We start from the raw sequence: 27,108 nt of genomic DNA, 5'->3' as shown, positions 1-27,108 counted from the left end.
CTGCTGATTCTTTCACATCTCCTTCTCCGTTTCACTGTGGATGAATTCACTGTCACTGGGCTACATTGTAAAATGAAATTTATTGATGTGATGTTGCAACAGTTTACACTGTATCTGTTGGAATAATGAGTCCTTCTATTTATCTGCAGATCATTTGTAGCAGTGGTGATGTTAGTGCTTTATTCGTTAAACAATCTCACAGTCTAAAGGTATACTTTATAATTGCAGGAGAAAGAATTTCAGTGATTGTGAGGTGTGTCTGGAAGAATCTTTTGATTGTGTTTATTCCATCCATTGTAGATAAAGTGAATAGTGTAGGTGAACAGGTTGAGATTTGCGTGATCTGCAGAAGCATTAAACTATTGTTTAATTAAACATTAAAGCTGGTGCTGTGGGTGGGGGGACGCAGTTGTTAAAACTAATTTGGCAGGGGGATTGGATACAGAGTGGAGTTACATTAGGGGGTGATGCACAGTCAAATATCGAAGAAAAACTGAGTCAGTCTGGGAGGCAGAGCAAATATAGACCTGTTAAGGCACAAGTGAATAATTCAAGGCTGGGTTGCATCTACTTTAATGCAAAGAGTCTTACTAATAAGGCAGGTGAATTGAGGGCATTGATTAGCACATGGGATTATGATATTATTGCTATCACAGAGACATGGTTGAGGGAGGGGCAGGACTGGCTGCTCAATATTCCAGGGTATAGAATCTTCAGGCGTGACGGGAAGAGATAAAAGAGGAGGTGGCATTGCGCTGTTGATCAAGGAGTCAATTACTGCAGTAAGGAGGGATGCTGTCTTAGAAGGTTCCTCAACCGAGGTCATATGGGTAGAACTTAAAAACATAAAGGGAGCAATCACTTGGCTGGGAGTGTACTACAGGCCTCCAAACAGTCAGGGAGAGATAGAGGAGCAGATATGTAGGCAAATCTCAGAGAACAAAGAACAAAGAACAGTACAGCACAGGAACAGGCCATTCGGCCCTCCAAGCCTGCGCCGATCTTGATGCCTGTCTAAACTAAAACCTTCTGCACTTCCGGGGTCCGTATCCCTCTATTCCCATCCTATTGATGTATTTGTCAAGATGCCTCTTAAATGTCGCTATGGTATCTGCTTCCACCACCTCCCCCGGAAGCAAGTTCCAGGCACTCACCACCCTCTGTGTAAAGAACTTGCCTCGCACATCCCCTCTAAACTTTGCCCCTCGCACCTTAAACCTATGTCCCCTAGCAACTGACTCTTCCACCCTGGGAAAAAGCTTCTGACTATCCACTCTGTCCATGCCACTCAAAACTTTGTAAACCTCGATCATGTCGCCCCTCCACCTCCGTCGTTCCAGTGAAAACAATGCGAGTTTATCCAACCTCTCCTCATAGCAGGCCTCCAGACCAGGCAACATCCTGGTAAACCTCTTCTGTACCCTCTCCAAAACCTTCACATCGTTCTGGTGGTGTGGTGACCAGAATTGCACGCAATATTCCAAGTGTGGCCTCACTAAGATTCTGTACAGCTGCAACATGACTCGCCAATTTTTATACTCTATGCCTGACCAATGAAGGCAAGCATGCCGTATGCCTTCTTAACTACCTTAGCCACCTGAGAGAGGTGTAAAAATAATAGGGTAATAATATTAGGGGATTTCAATGTCCCTAATATCAACTGGGATAGTCTTAGTGCAAAAGGCTTAAAGGGGCAGAATTCTTAAAAAGCATACAGGAGAGCTTTTTGAGCCAGCACGTAGAAAGTCCTCCAAGAGAAGGGGCAGTACTGGACCTAATCCTAGGGAAAAAAGCCGGACAAGTGGTAGAATAACAGTGGGGGAGCATTTCGGGGATAATGACCATAACTCTGTAAGATTTCAAGTAGTTATGGAAAAGGACAAAGATGTGCCAGAAATCAAAGTAATGAATTGGGGGAAGGCCGATTTCAATGTGATAAAACAGGATCTGGCCAAAGTGGACTGGGAGCAGCTACTTGTTGGAAAGTCTACATCAGACCAGTTGGAGTCATTCAAAGAGGAAATATTGAGAGTTCAGAGCCAACCTGTGCCCGTTAAAGTGAAATTTTTTTTAGAACATTACAGCGCAGTGCAGGCCCTTCGGCCTTCGGTGTTGCGCTGAACTGTGAAACCATCTGACCTACACTATTCCATTTTCATCCATATGTCTATCCAATGACCACTTAAATGCCCTTAAAGTTGGCGAGTCTACTACTGTTGCAGGCAGGGCGTTCCACGCCCCTACTACTCTCTGAGTAAAGAAACTACCTCTGACATCTGTCCTATATCTATCACCCCTCAACTTAAAGCTATGTCCCCTCATGTTTGCCATCACCATCCGAGGAAAAAGACTCTCACTGTCCACCCTGTCCAACCCTCTGATTATCTTATATGTCTCTATTAAGTCACCTCTCCTCCTCCTTCTCTCCAATGAAAACAGCCTCAAGTCCCTCAGCCTTTCCTCGTAAGACCTTCCCTCCATACCAGGCAACATCCTAGTAAATCTCCTCTGCACCCTTTCCATAGCTTCCACATCCTTCCTATAATGCGGTGACCAGAACTGCACGCAATGCTCCAGGTGCGGTCTCACCAGAGTTTTGTTCAGGTGCAGCATGACATCGTGGCTCTGAAACTTGATCCCCCTACTAATAAAAGCTAACACACCATATGCCTTCTTAACAGCCCTATTAACCTGGGTAGCAACCTTCAGGGATTTATGTACCTGGACACCAAGATCTCTCTGTTCATAAACACTACCAAGAATCTTCCCATTAGCCCAGTACTCTGCATTCCTGTTACTCCTTCCAAAGTGAATCACCTCGCACTTTTCCACATTAAACTCCATTTGCCATCTCTCAGCCCAGCTCTGCAGCCTATCTATGTCTCTCTGTACCCTACAACATCCTTCGGCACTATCCACAACTCCACCGACCTTAGAGTCATCTGCAAATGTATTAACCCACCCTTCTACACCCTCATCCAGGTCATTTATAAAAATGACAAACAGCAGTGGCCCCAAAACAGATCCTTGCGGTACACCACTAGTAACTAAACTCCAGGATGAACATTTGCCATCAACCACCACCCTCTGTCTTCTTTCAGCTAGCCAATTTCTGATCCAAAGCTCTAAATCACCTTCAACCCCATACTTCCGTATTTTCTGCAATAGCCTACCATGGGGAACCTTATCAAACGCCTTACTGAAATCCATATACACCACATCCACTGCTTTACCCTCATCCACCTGTTTGGTCACCTTCTCGAAAAACTCAATAAGGTTTGTGAGGCACGACCTACCCGTCACAAAACCGTGCTGACTATCGCTAATGAACTTATTCTTTTCAAGATGATTATACATCCTGTCTCTTATAACCTTTTCCAACATTTTACCCACAACCGAAGTAAGGCTCACAGGTCTATAATTACCAGGGCTGTCTCTACTCCTCTTCTTGAACAAGGGGACAACATTTGCTATCCTCCAGTCTTCCGGCACTATTCCTGTCGACAATGACGACATAAAGATCAAGGACAAAGGCTCTGCAATCTCCTCCCTAGCTTCCCAGAGAATCCTAGGATAAATCCCATCTGGCCCAGGGGACTTATCTAGTTTCACACTTTCCAAAATTGATAACACCTCCTCCTTGTGAACCTCAATCCCATCTCGCCTAGTAGCCTGAATCTCAGTATTCTCCTCGACAACATTTTCTTTCTCTACTGTAAATACTGACGAAAAATATTCATTTGACACTTCCCCTATCTCCTCTGATTCCACACACAACTTCCCACTACTATCCTTGATTGGCCCTAATCTAACTCTAGTCATTCTTTTATTCCTGATATACCTATAGAAAGCCTTAGGGTTGGACCAACAAGTCTAGGGAACACTGGGTGTCCAAGGATATTGAGGATTGCATCAGGATAAAAGGAGTCTTATGGCAGATTCAGAGTGCTGAAAACTGCGGAGGCCCTAGAGGAGTATAGAAAGTGTAGGGAGGTACTTAAGAACATAATTAGGAGAGCTAAGAAGGGACATGAAAAAACACATGCGGGCAAGATAAAGGAAAATCCTAAGGCATTTTATAAGTGTATTAAGGGCAAGAGGATAACCAGGGAAAGGGTGGGGCCCTTTAGGGACCAAAATGGCTATCTGTGTGGAGCTGGAGGATATAGGTGAGGTTTTAAATGATTATTTTTCATCTGTGTTCACTATGGAGAAGTACGATGTAGGTGTGGAGATCAGGGAGAGGGATTGCGATATACTTGAACATATTAGCATTGAAAGAGAGGAAGTATTAGCTGTTTTAGCGGGCTTAGAAAAAAGACAGAGGCGCAAGGGGAGAGCCAACTGTGCAACAGCCCCAACAAACAAATTTCTCTGCAGCACCTGTGGAAGAGCCTGTCACTCCAGAATTGGCCTTTATAGCCACTCCAGGCGCTGCTTCACAAACCACTGACCACCTCCAGGCGCGTATCCATTGTCTCTCGAGATAAGGAGGCCCAAAAGAAAAAGAAGAAGTGGATAAATCCCCAGGCCCAGATAGGTTGTATCCCAGGCTGTTATATGAGGCAAAGGGACTCTGACACAAATTTTCAAATCCTTTCAGGCCGCAGGAGAGGTACCAGAGGACTGGAGGACAGCGAATGTAGTACATTATTCAAGAAGGGCAGCAGGGATAAACAAGGTAATTACAGGCTGGTGACTCGAACATCAGAGGTTGGGAAACTATTGGAAAAAAATTTTGAGGGACAGGATTAATCCCCACTTGGAGGGGCAGGGATTAACCAGAAATGGTCAGCATGGCTTTGTCAGGGGGAGCTCGTGTCTAACAAACCTGACTGAATTTTTCGAGGAGGTGACTAGATGTGTAGATGAGGGTAAAGCAGTTGATGTAATCTACATGGACTTCAGTAAGGCTTTTAATAAGGTCCCACATGGGAGATTGGTTAAGAAGGTAAGAGCCCATGGGATCCAGGGCAATTTGGCAAATTGCATCTAAAACTGGCTTAGTGGCAGGAGGCAGAGGGTGATGGTCGAGGGTTGTTTTTTGCGAGTAGAAGACTTTGCCCAGTGTGGTACCGCAGGGCTTGGTGCTGGGACCCTTGCTGTTTGTAGTGTACATTAAAGATTTCGACATGAATATTGGAGGTATGATCAGTAAGTTCACAGATGACAGGAAAATCAGTGATGTCGTAAATAGTGAGGAGGAAAGTCTTAGATTACGGGACGCTATAGATGGGCTGGTAAGATGGGCAAATGGAATTTACTCCTGAGAAGTGTGAGGTGATGCATTTTGGGAGGACTAACAAGGCAAGGGAATATGCAGTGGATGGTAGGACCCTAGGAAGTACAGAAGGTCAGAGGGATCTTGGTGTAATTGTCCATAGATCACTGAGGGCAGCAGCACAGGTAGATAAGGTGGTTTGGAAGGCATATGGGATACTTACCTTTATTAGCCGAGGCATAGAATATAAGAGCAGGGAGGTTATGATGGAGCTGTATAAAACGCTAGTTAGGCCACAGCTGGAGTACTGTGTACAGTTCTGGTCACCACACTATAGGAAGGGTGTGATTGCACTGAAGAGGGTGCAGAGGAGATTCACCAGGATGTTGCCTGGGCTGAAGCATTTCAGCTATGAAGAGAGACTGAAAAGGCTAGGGTTGTTTTCCTTAGAGCAGAGAAGGCTGAGGGGTGATATGATTGAGGTATACAAAATTATGAGGGGCATTGATAGGATAGATAGGAATAAACTTTTTCCATTAGCGGAGGGTTCAATAGCCAGGTGGCATAGATCTAAAGTAAGGGGCAGGATGTTTAGAGGGGATTTGAGGATTAAAATTTTTCACCTGGAGGGTGTTTGGAATCAGGAACAAACTGCCTGAAGAGGTGGTAGAGGCAGGAACCCTCACAACATTTAAGAAGTATTTAGATGAGCACTTGAAACACCATAGCATCCAAAGCTACGGGCCAAGTGCTGGAAAATGGGATTAGAATAGATAGGTGCTTGATGGCCGGCACAGACACGATGGGCCGAAGGGCCTGTTTCTGTGCTGTTTGACTCTATGACTCTATCATTCTATTTCAGAGGCTTCACCATTGAATAAACTGACTGAGAATAGAATCATTGAATACAAGGCCAGTAAACAGAATGCACACTCAGGGTATTAGGATTAGATGGCATTTGAAAAGTATCAGTGTGATCAGTGTGAAAAGACAGGGAGAGAGGAGTGATTGAGAAAGAGCTGGAGGGGGACTGGAGGGGGACTGGAGGGAGGCGGGGGAAGTTACTTGAGAAGTGAGAGAGAGATGGTGGGCTAGCGGTGTGAATAATTCATCAGAATGAACTGATGAAACTTCCAGTACAATCCTGATGAGGAAATGTATTGAAGGTGTAATTAGGATATGTTCAGATTGTGAGATTTATTGTACTGACCGAGTGTGTTTCTTGCTATCAGGTCCCCAGTCTGTTTTGCTGAATGTTCCTTTTTTCTTATTTACTGATCTAATAAATGTTCTTATTCAATAGAACCCGAGATGTTCTGTTTGGAATTAATTACATAAGAGCGAAATAAAGAAATAGGAGCTGGAGTAGACCATTCGGCCCCTCGAGTCTCTTCCGCCATTCAACAAGATCATGGCTCGTCCAAGATCTCACCTCCACCTTCCCACACAATGTAATTAGCCCTTTGATTGCCTTAGGGTCCAAAGATCTGTTTATCTTATCTTGAATATACTCAAAGACTGAGCACTTACAGTTCTCTGGGTTACAGAATTCCAAAGATTCACAAGCCTGCAAGTGAAGACCTTCTCATCTCAATCCAGTATAACTGACACCTCTCTCAGGCAGGAATTATGTATTTTGAGATCGGAGACCAATACGGGAAGCAGCAGTCCTGGTGTGACCTCGCTCTGAATTATCATGCACTTCATTCTGCACTGACTGTCCCACCACACACGTGACTTCCTTCACTCTGTGCATGAAGCTGTGCTCCAGAAGTCTAGTATAATTTCTGCCTATGTCAATCTTCCCATCTGTGGTCCAAAGTTCAGTAAACTCTAGCTGTCCTTAAACTCACAGTGGATGGGATCTTACCTGACAGACACCATGAGGCTGTTGCCCGGCTGCTTTCCCTCCACCATCTCCTGCTGGTACATTCCAAGAGTTCCATTTGGAATTGACTTGATTAATTTCATTCACTCTTCATTCCCACTGGAACTCCTCACTGGCTCTGGTCTGGGAATGAAAACCCTTTGCAGGTTTCAGATCCTGGACCCTGTGTGGGGTTCCTGTTGTAAAGTATATGTGTGTGGACCTTGGGTGTAAACACTGGGATACTCCACACTCAAATGGTGTCACCACGGGAGGCTATTTAGGTCCCAGCTGTGCTGCCTTTGTGTAGGATACATGGATCATTCTTTGTTCCAATCTCACTCGAGGTCCTCTTCTTCACATTTATTCTGTTATTTTGATGACTCTGATGGGGCCATTTCCTTCTTTCATACTGAAATGGAAAATTTAATGAACTTTGCTTCTAATTTCCATCCTATGCTCAATCTCTGACACTTCCCTTTCTTTCCTCGATTCCGCTACCTCCATTTCAGAGGATTGACTTTCCATCAATATCTACTATCATCTCATGGACTCCCACAGCCTCAATCCAGCTAGGTGAAACAGCGATTTTACTTGTACATCTTCCAATGTAGTAACTGCATTCACTGCTCACAATAGTTTCCTGAGCATTGGGAGAGGATTAAATGCAGATTGGGTGGTTGCTTTGCTGAACTCTTCTGTTCCATCTGCAAGTGTCACCCTGAGATTCCAGTCACTTGTCCTTTTAATTCCACATCCCACTCACACTCTGACCTCTCTATCCTCGACTTCCCACACTCTTCCACAGGAACAGCAATGAATTTTTCAATGACAATTTTTTTTTTGCCAGTCGGACCCAACACTGATATTAAACATTTCAGATTATAACCACAGCTCCCATTTTCTGTTCTGGTAATGATGGATGGCCCACACCAGGGTCATTTGGAGTGGAGGGGGTGTGGGTTGGGGCTTTAGGTGGGAGATTCCCTATTGGTACACAGCTGGCAGGCTGCTCCACATCCCTGGGCTCTACCCACCATTCTCCATCACTTTTCCAGGCCACTAGAGCCTTCTCCTCTTTTCAGATTTTCCATGCTTCCCTCTCCCTCTGTTATTCTGCTGGAACCATTTACACCCCCTCTGTTTCTTCAATTGTCCCATTCTCATTCCACCGTCATCCCTCTGGCCATTCAGTCCCTCCTGCCCTCCATCCAATCACAGACCTTCCCTTTGGTTCTTTCCTCCCCCTTTTCCCTCTTTTCATTGGCTCTATCATTGCTTTTAAAACTGTTAACCTCTAATATCTTCCGGTACTGATGAAAGGTTAATCGACCTGAAATGTTAACTCTGTTTCTCTCTCTACAGATGTTGCCTGACTTGCTGAATGTTTTCAATATTCTCCTATTTTTTTATCAGATTTACAGCAGTCTCAGAGTTTTGTTTTTGCTCCAATCATTAGGCCTGGATATTAACAGGTGTGGTTTACATAGGTGCGGAGTGGTGTTTCAGAGTTTTAACTCCACACTCTGTCCATTTATCATTGACAACTTCCCCACCCTGACATCAGCCTGATTGACAGGCCTGGCTTCCTGTCAGGCAGCTTGGGCTCTGGCGTAGGCCTCAGGACCAGGGCGGTCCAAACCATGATCCCAGGGGTTTAATACCAAATAGCAGGAGTGTCCAATACCTGACTCCAGAGGGGGAGCGAGTGATGACATCACAGATCTGGCCTGTTTGATCCACAACCCCCACAGAGGGGTCACCCATCCTAAACCCTGGTCTAAGTCCAGAGAGGAGGAGGGGATGATAGGAGGGGGAGGGGAGGGGTGAAGGGAAGAGGGAGAGAGGGAGGAAAGGAAGGGCGGAGGGTGTTTGTTCACCAACCCCAAGGAGGGATCTGCTATCCTGCAGTGTGTTTCGGTCCCCAGGAGAGGTCTAATCTCAGGTTGGTCCGATGCCCGCGGTGGGGGGTCTGAATCTGGAGGGGGGGGGGGTTCTGAGCCCATGAAGATCCAATCTGGGGAGGGGTAATCCAGAACCAGTGGTGAGGTGGGTGTTGATTCCAGTGGGACTGGGGTGTCCAATCAGAGTGAGGTCCAAACCCAGGGGTGTTCCAACTCTGGAGAGGGGGAGGGGGAGTCCAATCAGGAGGAGCAGCCTGATAACATGGGTGTCCTATCACAGGTTGTCCAATCACAGTGGGGGTTTGGGGGTTGGTTTCTGATAGCCAATTCTTTATGTGGGCCATGGGATTGAATGGGGAAACCGGGACAACAGAGTTAAACTTGGAAAGCAGATTAGATCAGAGACTTCCAGACTGATTAAAATATTTAAATTACCAACCCGTCAATTGAGAGCGGAAGTGTTAAAAGTGTTAAACTCTGTTAAACCCGGAAGTGGGCTGGTTGGAGTTGGGTTGGGGTCGGGGTTGAGACTTTTAGATTTTAACCTCTGACCCAGCCCCAACCCACCTGTTTATGGTGCTAAAATCCTGCCGTTCCTGTCTGGCTCAGACACGGAGAATATTTGATCAGTAATTTCCAGTCTCTTTTCCCTTCTCTCTCTTCCAGTTAATTTCCTGGCGATTGTGATCCTGTCCCGGGGAAAGTGCGGACTCTCCACCTGCACCACTTACTACCTGGTGGCCATGGCAACAACGGACCTACTGGTCATTGTCACTGATGTCGTACTGTGGCGGATCAGTTATTATTATTTCCCGGGATCTTTCCTGAAAATCACCCCGGTGTGTACTGTTATCTTTGTCCTGCTTTGTACAGCTGCAGAATGTTCTGTCTGGTTCACCGTCACTTTCTCCTTCGATCGATTTGTGGCCATTTGTTGTCAGAAGCTGAAAACTAAATATTGCACCGAGAAAACTGCGGCTGTGGTTCTCGCAACAACCTGCATTCTGCTCTGTTCAAGAAACATCCCCTTCTACTTTACAACTGAACCTGAAGAGATAATCGACAATGTACCGTGGGAATGTTCTATAAAGCCAAGCTATTATACTGAGCCCGGATGGGTGGGATTTGCATGGTTTGATACTGTTTTAACCCCATTGCTCCCATTTGTTTTAATTCTGTTGCTCAACGCTCTGACAGTCAGACACATTTTAGTGGCCAGTCGAGTCCGTAAGGGACTGAGGGGTCAGAGAGAGGGAGAGAATCACAATGACCCAAAGATGGAGAGCAGAAGGAAGTCTATGATTTTACTCTTCACCATCTCCGGCAGCTTCATACTTCTGTGGTTGATAATTGTTATCGATTTCTTCTATTATATCATAACAGGAACAGATCCCAAGGATTACAACGATTCTGAACATATATTTCGACAAGTTGGATTTATGCTGCTGCTTTTAAGTTGCTGCACAAACACATTTATTTATGGGGTGACTCAGTCCAAGTTCAGAGAGCAGTTCAAGGGTGCGGTTAAATATCCGGTTACATCAATTATTCAATTAATTAATAAACAAAACAACTGAGAGGTTTTTCCAGTCCTGCATGGGGGAGTTCACGTCTGGACAAGCCCCACCAAGGGAGACAGAGAGACCCAGTGTGAGGGAGCAGGGCTGGGCTCGGCAGAGGAGCCAGCAGACCAGTGTCACAGCTTAGCAGCTGCACAGATGGATGGGGGGTGGGGAGCTGAGTCCCTTCCGGTTGCTCAACTTAGCTGATATTGTTAATGATTCCCTCTCCTCAGGAATCCAGGTCAAGTGCCCTTGGGTGGAGGGTGAGTGTCTCTCAACTCCGACTCAGCAGCTCGGGGGTCCAGCCACAAAATATCAAAACAGACACACCCCCTCCGCGCCCCTGGGGCACCTGTGCTGTGGGAGCACTGCACTGAGGGAGGGTCAGTAATGAGGGAGTGCTGCACTGTTTGAGGGTCATTACCGTGCCAGTGCTGCAGTATGGAAGGGTCAGTACTGATGGAGTGCTGCACTGTCGGACGGTCAGTACTGTGAGAATGCTGCACTGTCAGAGGTTCAGTACTGAGGGAGCACTGCACTGTTGGAGATGCAGTACGGAAGGAGTGCTGCAGTGTTGCAGGGTTAGTGCTGAGGCAGTGCTGCAGTATGGGAGATTCAGTACTGAGGGAGCACTGCACTGTCGGAGGGTCAGTACTGAGATAGTGCTGCAGATCTTCAGTACTGAGGGAGCATCGCACTGTCACAGGTTCAGTACTGAGGGAGTGTGTAGAATTTGTAATCTTCTTATCCTGGTTCAGGCACGTGAATTGCATGAATAATCGAAAACACTCAGCACACTGAGTTGGATATCAAACTTTATGGAGTTACTCCAGATATCTAAAACTCATACAATGCAATGTTCTTCCCTTCTATGGACTCATTAACACTTATAATTACTTACTCCCAAAATATGAGGGAAATGAAATCTGTCCAATCACCCGAGAGTGGTCAACATCACATTGATGCTAGTTTCCTAGTGACTGACCAATCAGTCCTGCTCCGGGTGCAGTAACAAAGTTTCCCTTGCAGTTTCAATTAAGTAATAAACAAAACAACTGAGAGCAGACACGGGCTGTGATTCCAGTCCAAAAATGTAATATTTATTCCCAGATTCCCATCAACTGAATGGCACGAGGAATTGCTGGGGATCTGAAAATACACCCAGCGGTGGGGGAGGGGGAGGGGGTAGGAGGAGATACAGAGCGCCCCCTGCAGGATAGGGAGAGAAACAGCAGCCACAATGTCTCCTCCACCTCCTCTGATTTAATGCTCAACTCCTCACAATTGCTCTGAAAGAAAGTAAAACTTCTTCTTACAAAAGTAAAAATGCTGCAGATGATGGAAATCTTCTTGTGCAAATTGATTTTTGAAATTATTTTTGTTTTTGAAGACACTTTATTGAGGCTGTTTCCCTTCCATTCCCCATGCACGGTCACCTCTCTCTCTCTCTTTCTGAGTCAGATGGTGAGGGCCATTGTTGAATTGTGGTTCAGATCTGGACAATACTAGTCAAGGGGCTCGGGTGGGGAGGCGGGATGGGAGGAGCGATTGGTGGGGGGGAGGGGTGCAAGGGAGCACCACCAGGATTTAAAATGTAGTTCAGCTTTAAGAAACTGTACCTTTAAGAGACCAGGCCACTGATGCCACTGATGACATCAACAGATATATCAGATATATATATATATATATATATATATATATAGACTCCTCCCATTTTGAGAGCTCACTCAGCACATGGCTTTACAAAGGGCGCACAAGTGAGGAAAGACCTGTACCTGAAATCATGCAATGTAAATAACTAAGACAATAAATAGTGCTTGTATTGAATCCAAATATAAAGCCTGCATTTGTCAGTGAAAGAGGATTTAAGAACACAGCACAACACTACAATTGTTGGCGATGAGGAGAGAACAAAACAGAAGAAAAAGAAAGGACGAAGCACAGAAGGATCCAAGAACTGAAAGCAAACACCGCAAAAAGAAAATGAGAGCAAACCAGGACTGGATCAAAGAGAAAACCTAGGCCGGAACAGGAGAAAAACATTTTGCAGGTACACAGAAATAAAGAAAACAAAAGTGATGCAGCCATACATGTATGATCAAATATTAATTATTAAAAGGGGTGCAAACCTGAACACCCAAAGAAAAAAGTGTTTACAATAAGGCAAACAACACAGACAACCCAGGAATATACAAAAGACTTGCATTGAGGTTTTCAGATTTAAAAATCAATCAATCACCATGTGTGTACAACAACTGCCAGTATACAGGAGAACACAAGCAGAACAGGACAAGCCCACACAAGTAGTGTTGGATCGACTCCAGATGCACAAATTGCCACGAAATAAAGACAAGTGCATTTTTCAGCTACAGGCATAAAAAATGTCTTTCTCCAGATTCTAAGATGGTGAAGGGAATCTTGAATGCAGATCCTCCCATAAATACAAACCAAATCAAATCTCTACATTGCATTGTATATTGTGAGATTTATCCCAGAGTATGCCTCTATTACAGCCCCACTTTGAGAAACGATGTCAAGATGTCAATTGGAAATGGAACGAGGCAGAAGCACTGACATTTCCAAACTTAAAGAAAGCTTTAACAAATACACAAACAGTGACTTCTTTCTATCTAAAAAGGCACACTGCCCGAAATTTTATGCCACCCCAGCGAGCCGGATGGTGGTGGAGGGGGGGAGGGGGGGTTGGGGTTGGTGTAAAATGGAGCGGGAGGTTCTGGGAGGCCTCCATCTCACTTTACATAGGGCGGGGGGGGGCAGAAAACGTGCCAATCAAAGCCCTTACGTTGCCAATTAAAGGCCACTTAAGGGCCTTCGCCCACCTCCACTGGGATTTTACCCGTGGCACAGGGTGCCCGATTGAGGGCTGCCCCCACTTCCCCAACCACACCCAAGACCCAAGACACCACCTTTCCCCCCAAACAGCCACCCTTCCCTCGCTCTGCCAAAGCAACCCAAACGTACCTGCAGTCCTGGCTCCATGTCCTCGGCTGGGCTGCAGTCCCAGCAGTGGCCACCACTCCCGGTGATGCTGCTGGGACTAATAGCTGCTGGCCCGATGATTGGCCGGCAGCTCAATGAGGTGGGACTTCCTCCCTGAAGTGGGAGGAAGTCCCGTCTCAGAACAATTAAAGCCTGGGGACCCATAAAATACAGGACGGATCCCCAGGCTAGGCAGAAGCGGGTTGGCCACTGAATTTTACGTCGCTAGCAAGTTCCTGTCTGCTCGACATAAAATCTCGCCCACTGATTTGATAGAAGTTCTCAGTCTAGTTGGTCTTGGAGCCATTCTCTGCAAGAAAACAAGCAAATCATTGACAGACACAGAAGCAAGATATTCACGGACTGAGAAAGGAAGCCAGAGTGTTAAATTTGAAGAAAGGACATTATGAAGGTATGAAGGGAAAATTGGCTGAGGTGGATTGAAAAAATACATTAAAAGGTATGACAGTACATAGGCAATGGATAGTCTTTAAAGAAATATTACATAGTTTACAGAAACTATAGATTCCTTCAAAGCACAAAAAGCACAAAAGTAAAGGCAGTCAGCTGTGGATATCAAAAGAAGATAAGGTTTGTATAAGATTAAAAGAAAAAACCTATAAAGTTGCCAGAAATAGTAGTAAACCTGAGGATCTGGAGGATTTTAGATTACAGCAAAGGAAGATGAAGAAACTGATAAAGAAAGGGAGAATAGAATATGAATGTAAGTTCGCAAAAAATATAAAAAGGGATTGTAAAAGCTTCTATGGGGATGCAAAATGGTAACGTTTGGCTCAGACAAATATGGGTCCATTACAGTCAGGAGAATTTATAATGGGGAATAGAGAAATGGCAGAGAAGCTAAATGATTACTTTGTGTCTGTCTTCACTGAGGAAGATACAAGAAATCTCCCAGAATTAGAGATCCAAGGGATTAGGGGAATGAGGAATTGAAGGAAATTAGTATTAGTAAAAAGGTAGTATTGGAGAAACTAATGGAGCAGAAGGTTGAGAAATCCCCAGGACATGATATTCTACACCACACAGTGTTGAAAGAGGTATCTATGGAGATATTGGATGCATCTTCCAAAATTCCATCGAATCTTGGTGATCTTGGTGTCCAGGTACATAAATCCCTGAAAGTTGCCACCCAGGTTAATAGGGCTGTTAAGAAGGCATATGGTGTGTTAGCTTTTATTAGTAGGGGGATCGAGTTTAGGAGCCACGAGGTCATGCTGCAGCTGTACAGAACTCTGGTGCGGCCGCACCTGGAGTATTGCGTGCAGTTCTGGTCACCGCATTATAGGAAGGATGTGGAAGCTTTGGAAAAGGTGCAGAGGAGATTTACCAAGATGTTGCCTGGTATGGAGGGAAGGTCTTACGAGGAAAGGCTGAGGGACTTGAGGTTGTTTTCGTTAGAGAGAAGGAGGAGGAGAGGTGACTTAATAGAGACATATAAGATAATCAGAGGGTTAGATAGGGTGGATAGTGAGAGCCTTTTTCCTCGGATGGTGATGGCAAACACGAGGGGACATAGCTTTAAGTTGAGGGGTGATAGATATAGGACAGATGTCAGAGGTAGTTTCTTTACACAGAGAGTAGTATGGGCGTGGAACGCCCTGCCTGCAACAGTAGTCGACTCGCCAACTTTAAGGGCATTTAAGTGGTCATTGGATAGACATATGGATGAAAACGGAACAGTGTAGGTCAGATGGTTTCACAGGTTGGCGCAACATCGAGGGCTGAAGGGCCTGTACTGCGCTGTAATGTTCTATGTTCTATGTTCTATTGTATCTGTAAGACTAGGCAGATGTGGATAATTGCAATGCAGGAATATAGATTTTTTACAGGATTTTCATCAAAATTGATTAAACATTGTGCCCACGAATCCTATCTTTTAATCACAATGACATTGATAACAATGGAAAAAGCAAGACGTGCATTCCACAACCATAGGACGTTGCAAAGCATTTTCCAACTCATGAAAGGCTTTCCAAGTCAAGTCACGGCCATCATGTACAAAGCATGGTTGTCAATTTGCACACAGCAAGCTCCCAGAAACAGCAACATGATAAAGACCGATTTTGAGAAATGTTGGCGAAGACCTCAGAAATAATTCCCCCGCTGCTCTCTGCAATAATGCAACGGTATCATTTGCATCGAGCTGCAAGAACCAAGGGCACCTCAGTTTACCGTCTCACCTAAAAGCAGGTACCTCTGACAGTGCAGCACTCCCTCAGTACTGCACTGAAGTGTCACCTTGGAGTTTTTGCTCAAGCCTCTGGTGTTTTGAACTCACAACTTTCTGACTGTAAAGGCAGGAGAGCTACTTTCTAAAAAAAAGGAGGATCAGAATTTCAGGATTGATACATTGTGTTCTGTAAAGATAGACAGAAGCACATTAAATAAAGGAAGGTAATTAGCATCAATCAGAAAATAATCTTATTGTACAAAGTCCATACAAACAGACACAGCTGAAACAAACAGACATTTATCATAGCAGGAGTGAGTGTGAAGCAGGAATTGCAACCACCAGCAGTACAGATACCTTCAGCATGGTGGGTTTTGCGTTCAATCTTTGAATCAGAGTCATAAGCTGGTAAGATCACTGCACATGTGCCTGAGCAGCTGACGGAGGCTGTGACAGCTGAGAACTCTGATAGTCGGAGGATTGTGGGTGACCTGGCCCATGCTGAGCCCCAGGCTGATGACGAGCCTCTGGTGTTGACTGCACAGGGCATGCTGGAGTTGCAGAGAGAGGTAACGATACATCAGGCAGAAGTGCCAGAGGCAATCAAAGACCGTGAGTGGGTAATGGAGGGTATTCCATCCAGGCCATGAGTGCAGCCACGTCTCAGGCATGTGAGCACATCGCACTTCCTCCATCGAGAGCTGGCGACCCTCGTGAAGAGCCAGAATCCACAGATGCTTGCCGATCCGCACACCATTGATTTGGCCATGAGGTCAATGCAGGAGTGGCGAGGAAGGACGAGGTGCCTGAACTCTTCTCCATGTCTTTGTCCTGTTGGTGAGCCTGGAGGTTCAAATGATCTTTGTGCAACAGTTATATTATAACTGCCCCCCTCAACTTGGTAGTCCCTATCCCTTCCACTGCATGTAAAATGGGAGTGTCTGCATAGAGTTGTAAATACATTTTCACACTCGCGCACAACATCCCCACACAGGGAGCAGAGGTCAATTAGCTGGCCTTCCAAACCAGAATTCATAGGAAAGATAATATATTTCTTCTTTAATTTGATCAAGTACAGCATGTCACTTGTCATGGACTGAAATGATGATGTAACATAAGATGAGTTAATAACTGTTTATATTTGGGTTTCGTTTATGATGCATGTCAGAGAAATTGTTTTCCATGAGCTGTAGTCTGGCTGAATAATGATTGCCAAAGATTTGTTCATTTTATACTCTATTGTTGAAGATGTAAGATATGATATGTGGAGAATGACAGAAGAATTATATTCATTAAGTGAGATGTCCGATTGTCAAAAACTATGGGCTGTATTTTGTGCCAAAGGTGAGGCCCACAGTAGCGGGCTGACAAGACGGGGGGCATCCCACCTCGGCCCACTGGAGCCCCCTGGTGCGATTCCACAGTGCCATGCCACTTAGCAGTTGGTGCTGGGATCGCAGTCCCTTTGAAAGACTGGGATGGCACCTTGGCATCTCCAAGAGTTGCCAGCCAATTACAGGGAGAGTAGCTCAGCAGTATCAGTGGGACGGGTGGCCACTGCCGGTACTGCAAAAGGCCTTGGACCTTGGAGCCCAGATCCAACGTGAGTGAGGCGGGGTTGTTGGGGCCAGACGGGCAGGCCAACACGAGTGGGAGAGGGTGAGTGTTTTCTGCGGGGTGTGGGGGGGGGGGAGGGTGGTTCAGGGAGGTGCAAGTTTTCCCGTGAGCCACAGATGGCCCATGGAGGAGGCCCCTCCCCACAAGCCCACAGGGAGGTTGCCTTGTTTTACTGGAAAACCTCCCCACGTGATGGAGGCACATCACCCCACCTCCACCACCACCACCAACACCCCCTCCACCTCCACCCCCTCCCCCCACCACCACCAACACCACCACCCCGCCACTAGTTAAAGAAGAGGCAGGAATTGGTCTACATACAAACATACGAATATATGAATTCGGAGCAGGAGTCGGCCACTCGGCCCCACCATTCAATAAGTTCATGGCTGAACTGATTACTCCACATTTCCACCGACTCCCCCACACCACCGATAACCTTTCACCCCCTTGCTTATCAAGAATCTATCTACTTCTGCCTTAAAAATATTCAAAGACTCTGCTGCCACTGCCTTTTGAGGAAGAGAGTTCCAAATACTCACAACCTTCTGAGAGATAAAATTTCTGCTCCTCTCAGTCTTAAATGGGTGACCCCTTATTTTTAAACAGTGACCCCTAGTTGTTGATTCTCCCACAAGGGGAAACATCCTTCCGACATCCACCCCGTCAAGACCCCTCAGGATCTTATATGTTTCAATCAAGTCGCCTCTTACTCTCCTAAATTCCAGCAGATACAAGCCTAGCCTGTCCATTCTTTCCTTGGAAGACAGCCCGCCCGTTCCAGCTTTAGTCTAATAAACCTTCTCTGTACTGCCTTCAACGCATTTGCCACTTCCTCAAATAAGGGGACCAGTCCTGTACACAGTACTCCAGATGTGGTCTCACCAATGCCCCGTTTGGCTGAAGAATAACCTCCCTACTTTAGTATTCAATTCCCCTCACGATAGACAATAACATTCTATTAACTTTCCTAATTACGTGCTGAACCTGCATACTAACCTTTTGTGATTAATTCACAAGGACACCCAGATCCCTCTGCATCTCAGAGCTGTGCAATCTCTCACCATTTAGATGATGCTTCTTTTTTTATTCTTCCTGCAAAAGTGGACAATTTCGCACTTTCCCACATTATACTCCATTTGCCAGGTCTTTGCCCATTCAATTAACCTGTCTATATCCCTTTGTAGCCCCCTTATGTCCTTCCTCTTCACAAGTTACTTTCCGACCTATCTTTGTGTCAGCACCAATTTACCAACCATACCTTCGGGCCCTTCAGTTAACTCATTTATATAAGTTGTGAAAAGTTGAGGCTCCAGCACTGATCCCTGTGGCACACCACTCGTTACATCTTGCCAACCAGAAAATGACCCATTTATGCCTAATCTCTGTTTCCTGTTAGCTAGCCAATCTTCTATCCATGCCGATATGTTACCCCCTACACCATGAGCTTTTATTTTCTGCAAGAACCTTTGATGCGGCACCTTATCAAATGCCTTCTGGACATCTAAGTACAATACATCCACTGGTTCCCCTTTATCCACAGCACATGTAATTCCCTCAAAGAACTCCAATAAATTGGTTAAACATGATTTCCCTTTCACAAAACCATGCTGACTCTGCCTGATTACCAATAGCTAACATTTTCCTTAGGACAGATGTTAAGCTAACAGGCCTGCAGAATCCTGCTTTCTGTCTCCCTCCCTTTTTGAATATTCGCTATTTTCCAATCTAACGGAACCTTCCCCGAATCTCGGAAATTTGGGAAAATTAAAACTGACGCATCAACTATCTCACCAGCCGCTTCTTTTAACACCCTAGGATGAAGTCCATCAGGACCCGGGGCTTGTCAGCCCGCAGCTCCGACAATTTGTTCAGTACCACTTTCCTAGTGATTGTAATTATCTTGTACTCCTCCCTCCCTTCCATTTCCTGACTTACAGATAATACTGGGATGTTACTTGTATCCTCAATCATGAAGACCGACGCAAAATAAAAAATTATAGAATCATAGAAATATTAAGGCACAGAAAGAGACCACTTGGCCCATCATGTCTGTGCTGGCTGAGAAACGATTCACCTACTCTAATCCCAACTTCCAGCATTTATTCCGTCGCCCTGCAACTTATGGCACTTGAGTTGTATATCCAGACTCCTTTTGAATGAGCTGAGGATCTCTGCTTCAGTTATCATTTCAGGAAGTGAGTTCCAGACCATCACCACTCTCTGGGTGAATAAGATTTTCCTCACCTCCCCTTTAACTTTTCTACCAATCACTTTAAATCTATACCCCCTCGTCACTGACCACTCTGCTCAGGTGAATAGACACTTCACCTCTACTCTATCCAGGCCCCTCAAAATGTTGTAGATTTCAATCAGATCTCCCATCAGTCTTCTCTGCTCCAATGAGAACAACCCCAGCCTATCCAATCTTTCTTCATAGCTGCATTTTTCCAGTCCTAGCAAAATCCTGGTAAATCTCCTCTGTACCCTCTCCAGTGCAATTACATCCTTTCTGTAATGAGATGACCAGAACTGCACACAGTACTCAAGGTGTGGCCCAACCAATGAGTTATACAGTTCCAGCATAATCTTCCTGCTTAACAGGGTAGTTGTTATGGGGGACTTTAATTTTCCAAATATTGACTGGAAATACTATTGTTCGAGTACTTGAGATGGGTCAGTTTTTGTCCAGTGTGTGCAGGAGGGTTTTCTGATACAGCATGTAGACAGGCCAACCAGGGGCGATGCCACATTGGATTTGGTACTGGGTAATGAACCCGGCCAGGTGTTAGATTTAGATGTAGGTGAGCACTTTGGTGATAGTGATCACAATTCGGTTAGGTTTACCTTTGCGATGGGCAGGGACAGGTATATACAGCAGGGCAAGAATTATAGCTGGGAGAAAGGAAATTATGATGCGATTAGGCAAGATTTAGGATGCGTAGGATGGGGAAGGAAACTGCAGGGGATGGGCACAATGGAAATGTGGAGCTTATTCAAGGAGCAGCTACTGCGTGTCCTTGATAAGTATGTACCTGTCAGGCAGGGAGGAAGTTGTCGAGCGAGGGAGCCATGGTTTACTAAAGAAGTTGAAGCTCTTGTCAAGAGTAAGAAGAAGGCTTATGTGAGGATGAGACGTGAAGGCTCAGTTAGGGCGCTTGAGAGTTACAAGCTAGCCAGGAAGGATCTAAAGGGGGAGCGAAGAAGAGCAAGGAGAGGACACGAGAAGTCATTGGCGGATAGGATCAAGGAAAACCCTAAGGCTTTCTATAGGTATATCAGGAATAAAAGAATGACTAGAGTTAGATCAGGGCCAATCAAGGATAGTAGTGGGAAGTTGTTTGCGGAATCAGAGGAGATAGGGGAAGTGTTAAATGAATATTTTTCGTCAGTATTTACACGAGAGAAAGAAAATGTTGTCGAGGAGAATACTGAGATTCAGACTACTAGGCTCGATGGGATTGAGGTTCACAAGCAATTTTGGAAAGTGTGAAAATAGATAGGTCCCCTGGGCCAGATGGGATTTATCCTAGGATTCTCTGGGAAGCCAGGGAGGAGATTGCAGAGCCTTTGTCCTTGATCTATATGTCATCATTGTTGACAGGAATAGTGCCGGAAGACTGGAGGATAGCAAATGTTGTCCCCTTGTTCAAGAAGGGGAGTAGAGACAGCCCTGGTAATTATAGACCTGTGAGCCTTACTTCTGTTGTGGGTAAAATGTTGGAAAAGGTTATAAGAGATAGGATTTATAATCATCTTGAAAAGAATAAGTTCATTAGCGATAGTCAGCACGGATTTGTGAAGGGTAGGTCGTGCCTCACAAACCTTATTGAGTTTTTCGAGAAGGTGACCAAACAGGTGGATGAGGGTAAAGCAGTGGATGTGGTGTATATGGATTTCAGTAAGGCGTTTGATAAGGTTCCCCACGGTAGGCTATTGCAGAAAATACGGAAGTATGAGGTTGAAGGTGATTTAGAGCTTTGGATCAGAAATTGGCTAGCTGAAAGAAGACAGAGGGTGGTGGTTGATGACAAATGTTCATCCTGGAGTTTAGTTACGAGTGGTGTACCGCAAGGATCTGTTTTGGGGCCACTGCTGTTTGTCATTTTTATAAATGACCTGGAAGAGGGTGTAGAAGGGTGGGTTAGTAAATTTGCGGATGACACGAAGGTCGGTGGAGTTGTGGATAGTGCCGAAGGATGTTGTAGGGTACAGAGGGACATAGATAGGCTGCAGAGCTGGGCTGAGAGATGGCAAATGGAGTTTAATGCGGAAAAGGGTGAGGTGATTCACTTTGGAAGGAGTAACAGGAATGCAGAGTACTGGGCTAATGGGAAGATTCTTGGTAGTGTAGATGAACGGAGAGATCTTGGTGTCCAGGTACATAAATCCCTGAAAGTTGCTACCCAGGTTAATAGGGCTGTTAAGAAGGCATATGGTGTGTTAGCTTTTATTAGTAGGGGGATCGAGTTTCGGAGCCACGAGGTCATGCTGCAGCTGTACAAAACTCTGGTGAGACCGCACCTGGAGTATTGCGTGCAGTTCTGGTCACCGCATTATAGGAAGGATGTGGAAGCTTTGGAAAGGGTGCAGAGGAGATTTACTAGGATGTTGCCTGGTATGGAGGGAAGGTCTTACGAGGAAAGGCTGAGGGACTTGAGGTTGTTTTCGTTGGAGAGAAGGAGGAGGAAAGGTGACTTAATAGAGACATATAAGATAATCAGAGGGTTAGATAGGGTGGATAGTGAGATTCTTTTTCCTCGGATGGTGATGGCAAACACGAGGGGACATAGCTTTAATTTGAGGGGTGATAGATATAGGACAGATGTCAGAGGTAGTTTCTTTACTCAGAGAGTTTTAGGGGCGTGGAACGCCCTGCCTGCAACAGTAGTAGACTCGCCAACTTTAAGGGCATTTAAGTGGTCATTGGATAGACATATGGATGAAAATGGAATAGTGTAGGTCAGATGGTTTCACAGGTCGGCGCAACATCGAGGGCCGAAGGGCCTGTACTGCGCTGTAATGTTCTAATTCTAATTCTAAGATGTAGAAAGTAGGTGGAGGCACCATGAGGTAATGAAGAGGAGTATTAATGAACATGAATCAACAAGGAGGTGATAACCTGAGGGAGAATCAGAATACAATATTATCTTTGGAATAACTGGTGTGAGAACTTGGGAAGATCCAAGGTAAAATAAACAAGTTGATGCAGGCACAGTGGCGCAGTGGTTAGCACCGCAGCCTCACAGCTCCAGGGACCCAGGTTCAATTCCGGGTACTGTCTGTGTGGAGTTTGCAAGTTCTCCCTGTGTCTGCGTGGGTTTTCTCCGGGTGCTCCGGTTTCCTCCCACAAGCCAAAAGACTTGCAGGTTGATAGGTAAATTGGCCATTATAAATTGTCACTAGTATAGGTAGGTGTAGGGAAATATAGGGACAGGTGGGGATGTTTGGTAGGAATATGGGATTAGTGTAGGATTAGTATAAATGGGTGGTTGATGTTCGGCACAGACTCAGTGGGCTGAAGGGCCTGTTTCAGTGCTGTATCTCTCATCTAATCTAATCTAATCTGAACCAGAATCCAAACCTTTCTAGAGGTGTCATGTATGCAGCATTTGTGATTAATGTGGCACAGAAGGGACTGGGCGACACACAAGGTAATTGAATCCCTTTGTTCAATCATGAAGATAAAAATGAGAAAATGGTTCAAAGGAACCCTGGCTACAGACCATAATATGATACAGCAGGTGGAGATTACATTTTTGTCACTCCCAAGATGAATTGGTACTGGCACTGACCTTGTTAGCAAAGCATGGCGTCAGCCTCAGAAAGTGTCCCAGCTAGAGTCCATCAGAGAGCTTGAAGACTCTGGCAGAGTCCCGATACACAAACATGAAGAATACCCAAGTCATCTGATAAGGATTGGTAGAACCTGTCCAGTACCAGATATGGAATGCTGCACCAGAAAAGGAACTATTTTCTCTGCGGGTGTGATGTGGTTTATATCATTCCAGTCTGTGGGTTCACAATTGTTGAGGAATCATCCAATTGTAAGTTGAGTCTAAGACAGCACAGTGGTGCAGTGGTTAGCACTGCAGCCTCACAGCTCCAGTGACCTGGGTCCAGTTCTAGGTATTACCTGTGCGGAGTTTGCAAGTTCTCCCTGTGACCGTGTGGGTTCCCACCAGGTGCTCCAGTTTCCTCCCACAGCCAAAGACTTGCAGATTGATAGGTAAATTGGCCGTTGTAAATTGCCCCTAGTGTAGGTAGGGCAGGAGAATGGTGGGGATGTGGTAGGGAATATGGGATTCGTATAAATGGGTGCTATGGATAACAGCCAGAAGCGCTGCACAAAGAACAACCAGGCGCTGCGCAAATGACTACTGGCAACACCTATGCAGTCATATTCAGCTGTCCTCAGACACCGGAAACATCAGAGGAATGTATGATGGCATTAAGAGAGCTTTTGGGCCAACCATCAAGAAGATCGCCCCCCTCAAATCTAAATCAGGGAACACAATCACTGACCAACACAAGCAAATGGAGCACTACCTAGTACTGTACTCCAGGGAAATTGTTGTCACTGCAGCCCAGTCTCTGCCAGTCATGGATGAGCTGGACGTACAGCCAACATAATCAGAACTCAGTGATGCCATCGATTCTCTGGTCAGCAGAAAAGCCCCTGGGAAGGATGGCATTACCTCTGAAATAATCAAGAGTGCCAAGCCTGCTATACTTTCAGCACTGTACAAACTGCTTTGCCTTTGCTGGAACGAGGGAGTAGTACCACAGGAAATGCACGATGCCAATATCATCACCCTCTATAAGAACAAGGGTGACTGTGGTGACTGCCACAACTACTGTGGAATCTCCCTGCTCAGAATATGGGAAACGTCTTCGCTCGAGTCGCTTTAAACAGGCTCCAGAGGCTGGCTGAGCGTGTCTACCCTGAGGCGCAGTGTGGCTTTCGAGCAGAGAGATCCACCATTGACATGCTGTTCTCCCTTCGCCAGATACAGGAGAAATGCCGTGAGCAACAGATGCCCCTCTACGTTGCTTTCATTGATTTCACCAAAGCCTTTGACCTCGTCTGCAGACATGGTCTCTTCAGACTACTAGAAAAGATCGGATGTCCACCAAAGCTACTAAGTATCATCACCTCATTCCATGAAAGTATGAAACGCACAATTCAGCATAGCGGCGCCTCATCAGACCCCTTTCCTATCCTGAGTGGCGTGAAACAGGGCTGTGTTCTCGCACCTACACTGTTTGGGATCTTCTTCTCCCTGCTGCTCTCAGATGCATTCAAGTCTTCAGAAGAAGGAATTTTCCTCCACACAAGATCAGGTGGCAGGTTGTTCAACGCTAAGAGCGAAGACCAAAGTCCAGAAAGTCCTCATCAGGGAACTCCTCTTTGCTGACGATGCTGCATTAACATCTCACACTGAAGAGTGTCTGCAGAGACTCATTGACAGGATTGCGGCTGCCTGCAACGAATTTGGTCTAACCAACAGCGTCAAGAAAATGAACATCATGGGACAGGACATCAGAAATGCTCCATCCATCAATATCGGCGACCATGCTCTGGAAGTGGTTCAAGAGTTCACTTACCTAGGCTCAACTATCACCAGTAACCTGTCTCGCGATGCAGAAATCAACAAGTGCATGGGAAAGGCGTTCGCTGCTATGTCCAGACTGGCCAAGAGAGTGTGGGAAAATGGCGCACTGACACGGAACACAAAAGTCCAAGTATATCAAGCCTGTGTCCTCAGTACCTTGCTCTACGGCAGCGAGGCCTGGACAACGTATGTCAGCCAAGAGCGACGTCTCAATTCATTCCATCTTCGCTGCCTCCGTAGCATCCATGGTATCAGGTGGCAGGACCGTATCTCCAACACAGAAGTCCTCGAAGTGGCCAATATCCCCAGCATATACACCCTACTGAGACAGCGGAGCTCGAGATGGCTTGGCCATGTGAGCCACATGGAAGATGGCAGGATCCCCAAGGACACATTGTACAGCGAGCCCGCCACTGGTATCTGACCCACTGGCCGTCCATGTCTCCACTTTAAAAACGTCTGCAAACGCGACATGAAGTCCTGCGACATTGACCACAAGTCTTGGGAGTCAATTACCTGCGTTCGCCAGAGCTGGCGGGCAGCCATCAAGGCGGGCCTAAAGTGGGTCGAGTCGAATAGACTTAGCAGTTGGCAGGAAGAAAGACAGAAGCACAAGGGGAGAATCAACTGTGTAACAGCACTGACACACAATTTTATCTGGAGCACCTGTGGAAGAGTCTGTCACTCTAGAATTGGCCTTCATAGCCATTCCAGGTGTTGCTTCACAAACCACTGACCCCACCTCCAGGCGGTTACCCATTGTCTGTCAAGACAAGGAGGCCAAAGAAGAGGAAGATTCTTTCTACCAAAATGAATCCCTTCACATTTCTCTGCATTAAATTCATCTGCCATGTGTTCACCAATTCCAGCAGCCTATCTGTGTCCTCGTGAATGTTCTCAATATTCTCCTCACATTTCACAATGTTTCATGTCACCTGCTATTTTTGACATTATTCCCTGTATCCCCAAGTCAAGATCTTTATTATGTATCAAAAAAGACAGGTTCCTAACATGGGACCCCTGGGGAACCCCACTGTAAACCTTCCTCCAATCTGAAAAACAACCGTTCACCACCACTCTCTGTTTCCTGTCACACAGTCAACTTCGTAACAATGCTGCTACTGTTATTTTTATGAATGGGCTCAAACTTTGCTGACATACTTGTTATGTGGCATTTTATCAAGTGCCTTTTGGAAGTACATGAACACCACATCAACAGCATTAACCTTATCAACTACCTCTGTTACCTCATCAATCACTCAGGCATGTATAAATCCATGATTTCCCAAGCAACCGATATTTCTCCTGGAATATGGCCTCGATAATTTCCCCATCACCAGCATTAGACTGGCTAGGTCTGTCCTTACAGGGTTTAGCCCTCTCGTTTTTAAACAGAGTTTAACAGGTACAACCCTCCAGTCCTCTGGCATCACTCCCCGATCCAAGGAGGATTGAAAGTTCAGGCTAGTGCCTCTGCTGTTTCCAACTTTCTTTTCCTCAGCAACCCTCATACATCCCATCCCGACCTGGTAAATACTCTACTTTATTGTGGAACAAAAAGTGTCGGATTGAAAGTGGTTAACTGAACCTGTTTGTTCAATAACTGTAACTAATGCCTGTCTCCATGGACCCTAATTGTGTCTCTGGAGGTTTTCCCTATTCTATTAATAAATAAGCTCATGTTGTAGAGAGTAGCATTTTGGCATGGATAGAAGATTGGCTAGCGAACAGGAAACAGAGAGGAGGCATAAATGGATCATTTTCTGGTTGGCAAGATGTAACAAGTGGTGTGCCACAGGGATCAGTGCTGGGCCATAGCTTTTTACAATTTATATAAATAACTTGGATGAAGGGAGCAAAGATATGGTTGCGACATGTGTTGAAGACACAAATATAGGCAGGAAGGTAAGTTGTGAAGAGGACATAAGGAGGATGCAACAGGATATATATATAGGTTAAATGAGTGGGCAAAGACCTGGCAAATGGAATATAATGTTGGAAAATATGCAACTGTCCCTTTTGGCAGGAAGAATAAAAAAGCATAATGGTGAGAGATTGCAGAGCTGTGAGATGCAGAGGGCTCTGAGTATCCGAGTGCATGAATTGCAAAAGGTTAGTTTGCAGGTACAA

The 27,108-nt window shown here is 45.6% G+C and overlaps 1 protein-coding gene and 1 pseudogene across 1 annotated transcript; both read left to right on the top strand.

Moving 5' to 3' along the window:
• LOC137365614 (probable G-protein coupled receptor 139) overlaps positions 1–27,108 on the top strand; it is a 58,403-nt pseudogene that overhangs the window by 15,201 nt on the left and 16,094 nt on the right.
• On the top strand, positions 6,597–10,569 carry LOC137365606 (probable G-protein coupled receptor 139). The gene is made up of 2 exons (XM_068027982.1): positions 6,597–6,672; positions 9,659–10,569. Exons 1-2 carry the CDS (start codon positions 6,633–6,635, stop codon positions 10,567–10,569), a joined length of 951 nt encoding a protein of 316 aa, XP_067884083.1. The 5' UTR covers positions 6,597–6,632.

Source organism: Heterodontus francisci, unplaced genomic scaffold (genome assembly GCF_036365525.1).
Source record: "Heterodontus francisci isolate sHetFra1 unplaced genomic scaffold, sHetFra1.hap1 HAP1_SCAFFOLD_96_1, whole genome shotgun sequence".
Taxonomy (NCBI): domain Eukaryota; kingdom Metazoa; phylum Chordata; class Chondrichthyes; order Heterodontiformes; family Heterodontidae; genus Heterodontus; species Heterodontus francisci.
Note: the sequence above shows the minus strand (reverse complement) of the source record. Positions and strands in the feature narration are given on the sequence as shown.

Bases quoted from the DNA above. Each gene is read 5' to 3' on its own strand.
- LOC137365606 (XM_068027982.1), top strand. From the start codon at position 6,633: ATGGCTCGTCCAAGATCTCACCTCCACCTTCCCACACAAT. The intron at 6,673-9,658 runs GTAATTAGCCCT...TCTCTCTTCCAG, and splicing joins CCTCCACCTTCCCACACAAT to TTAATTTCCTGGCGATTGTG.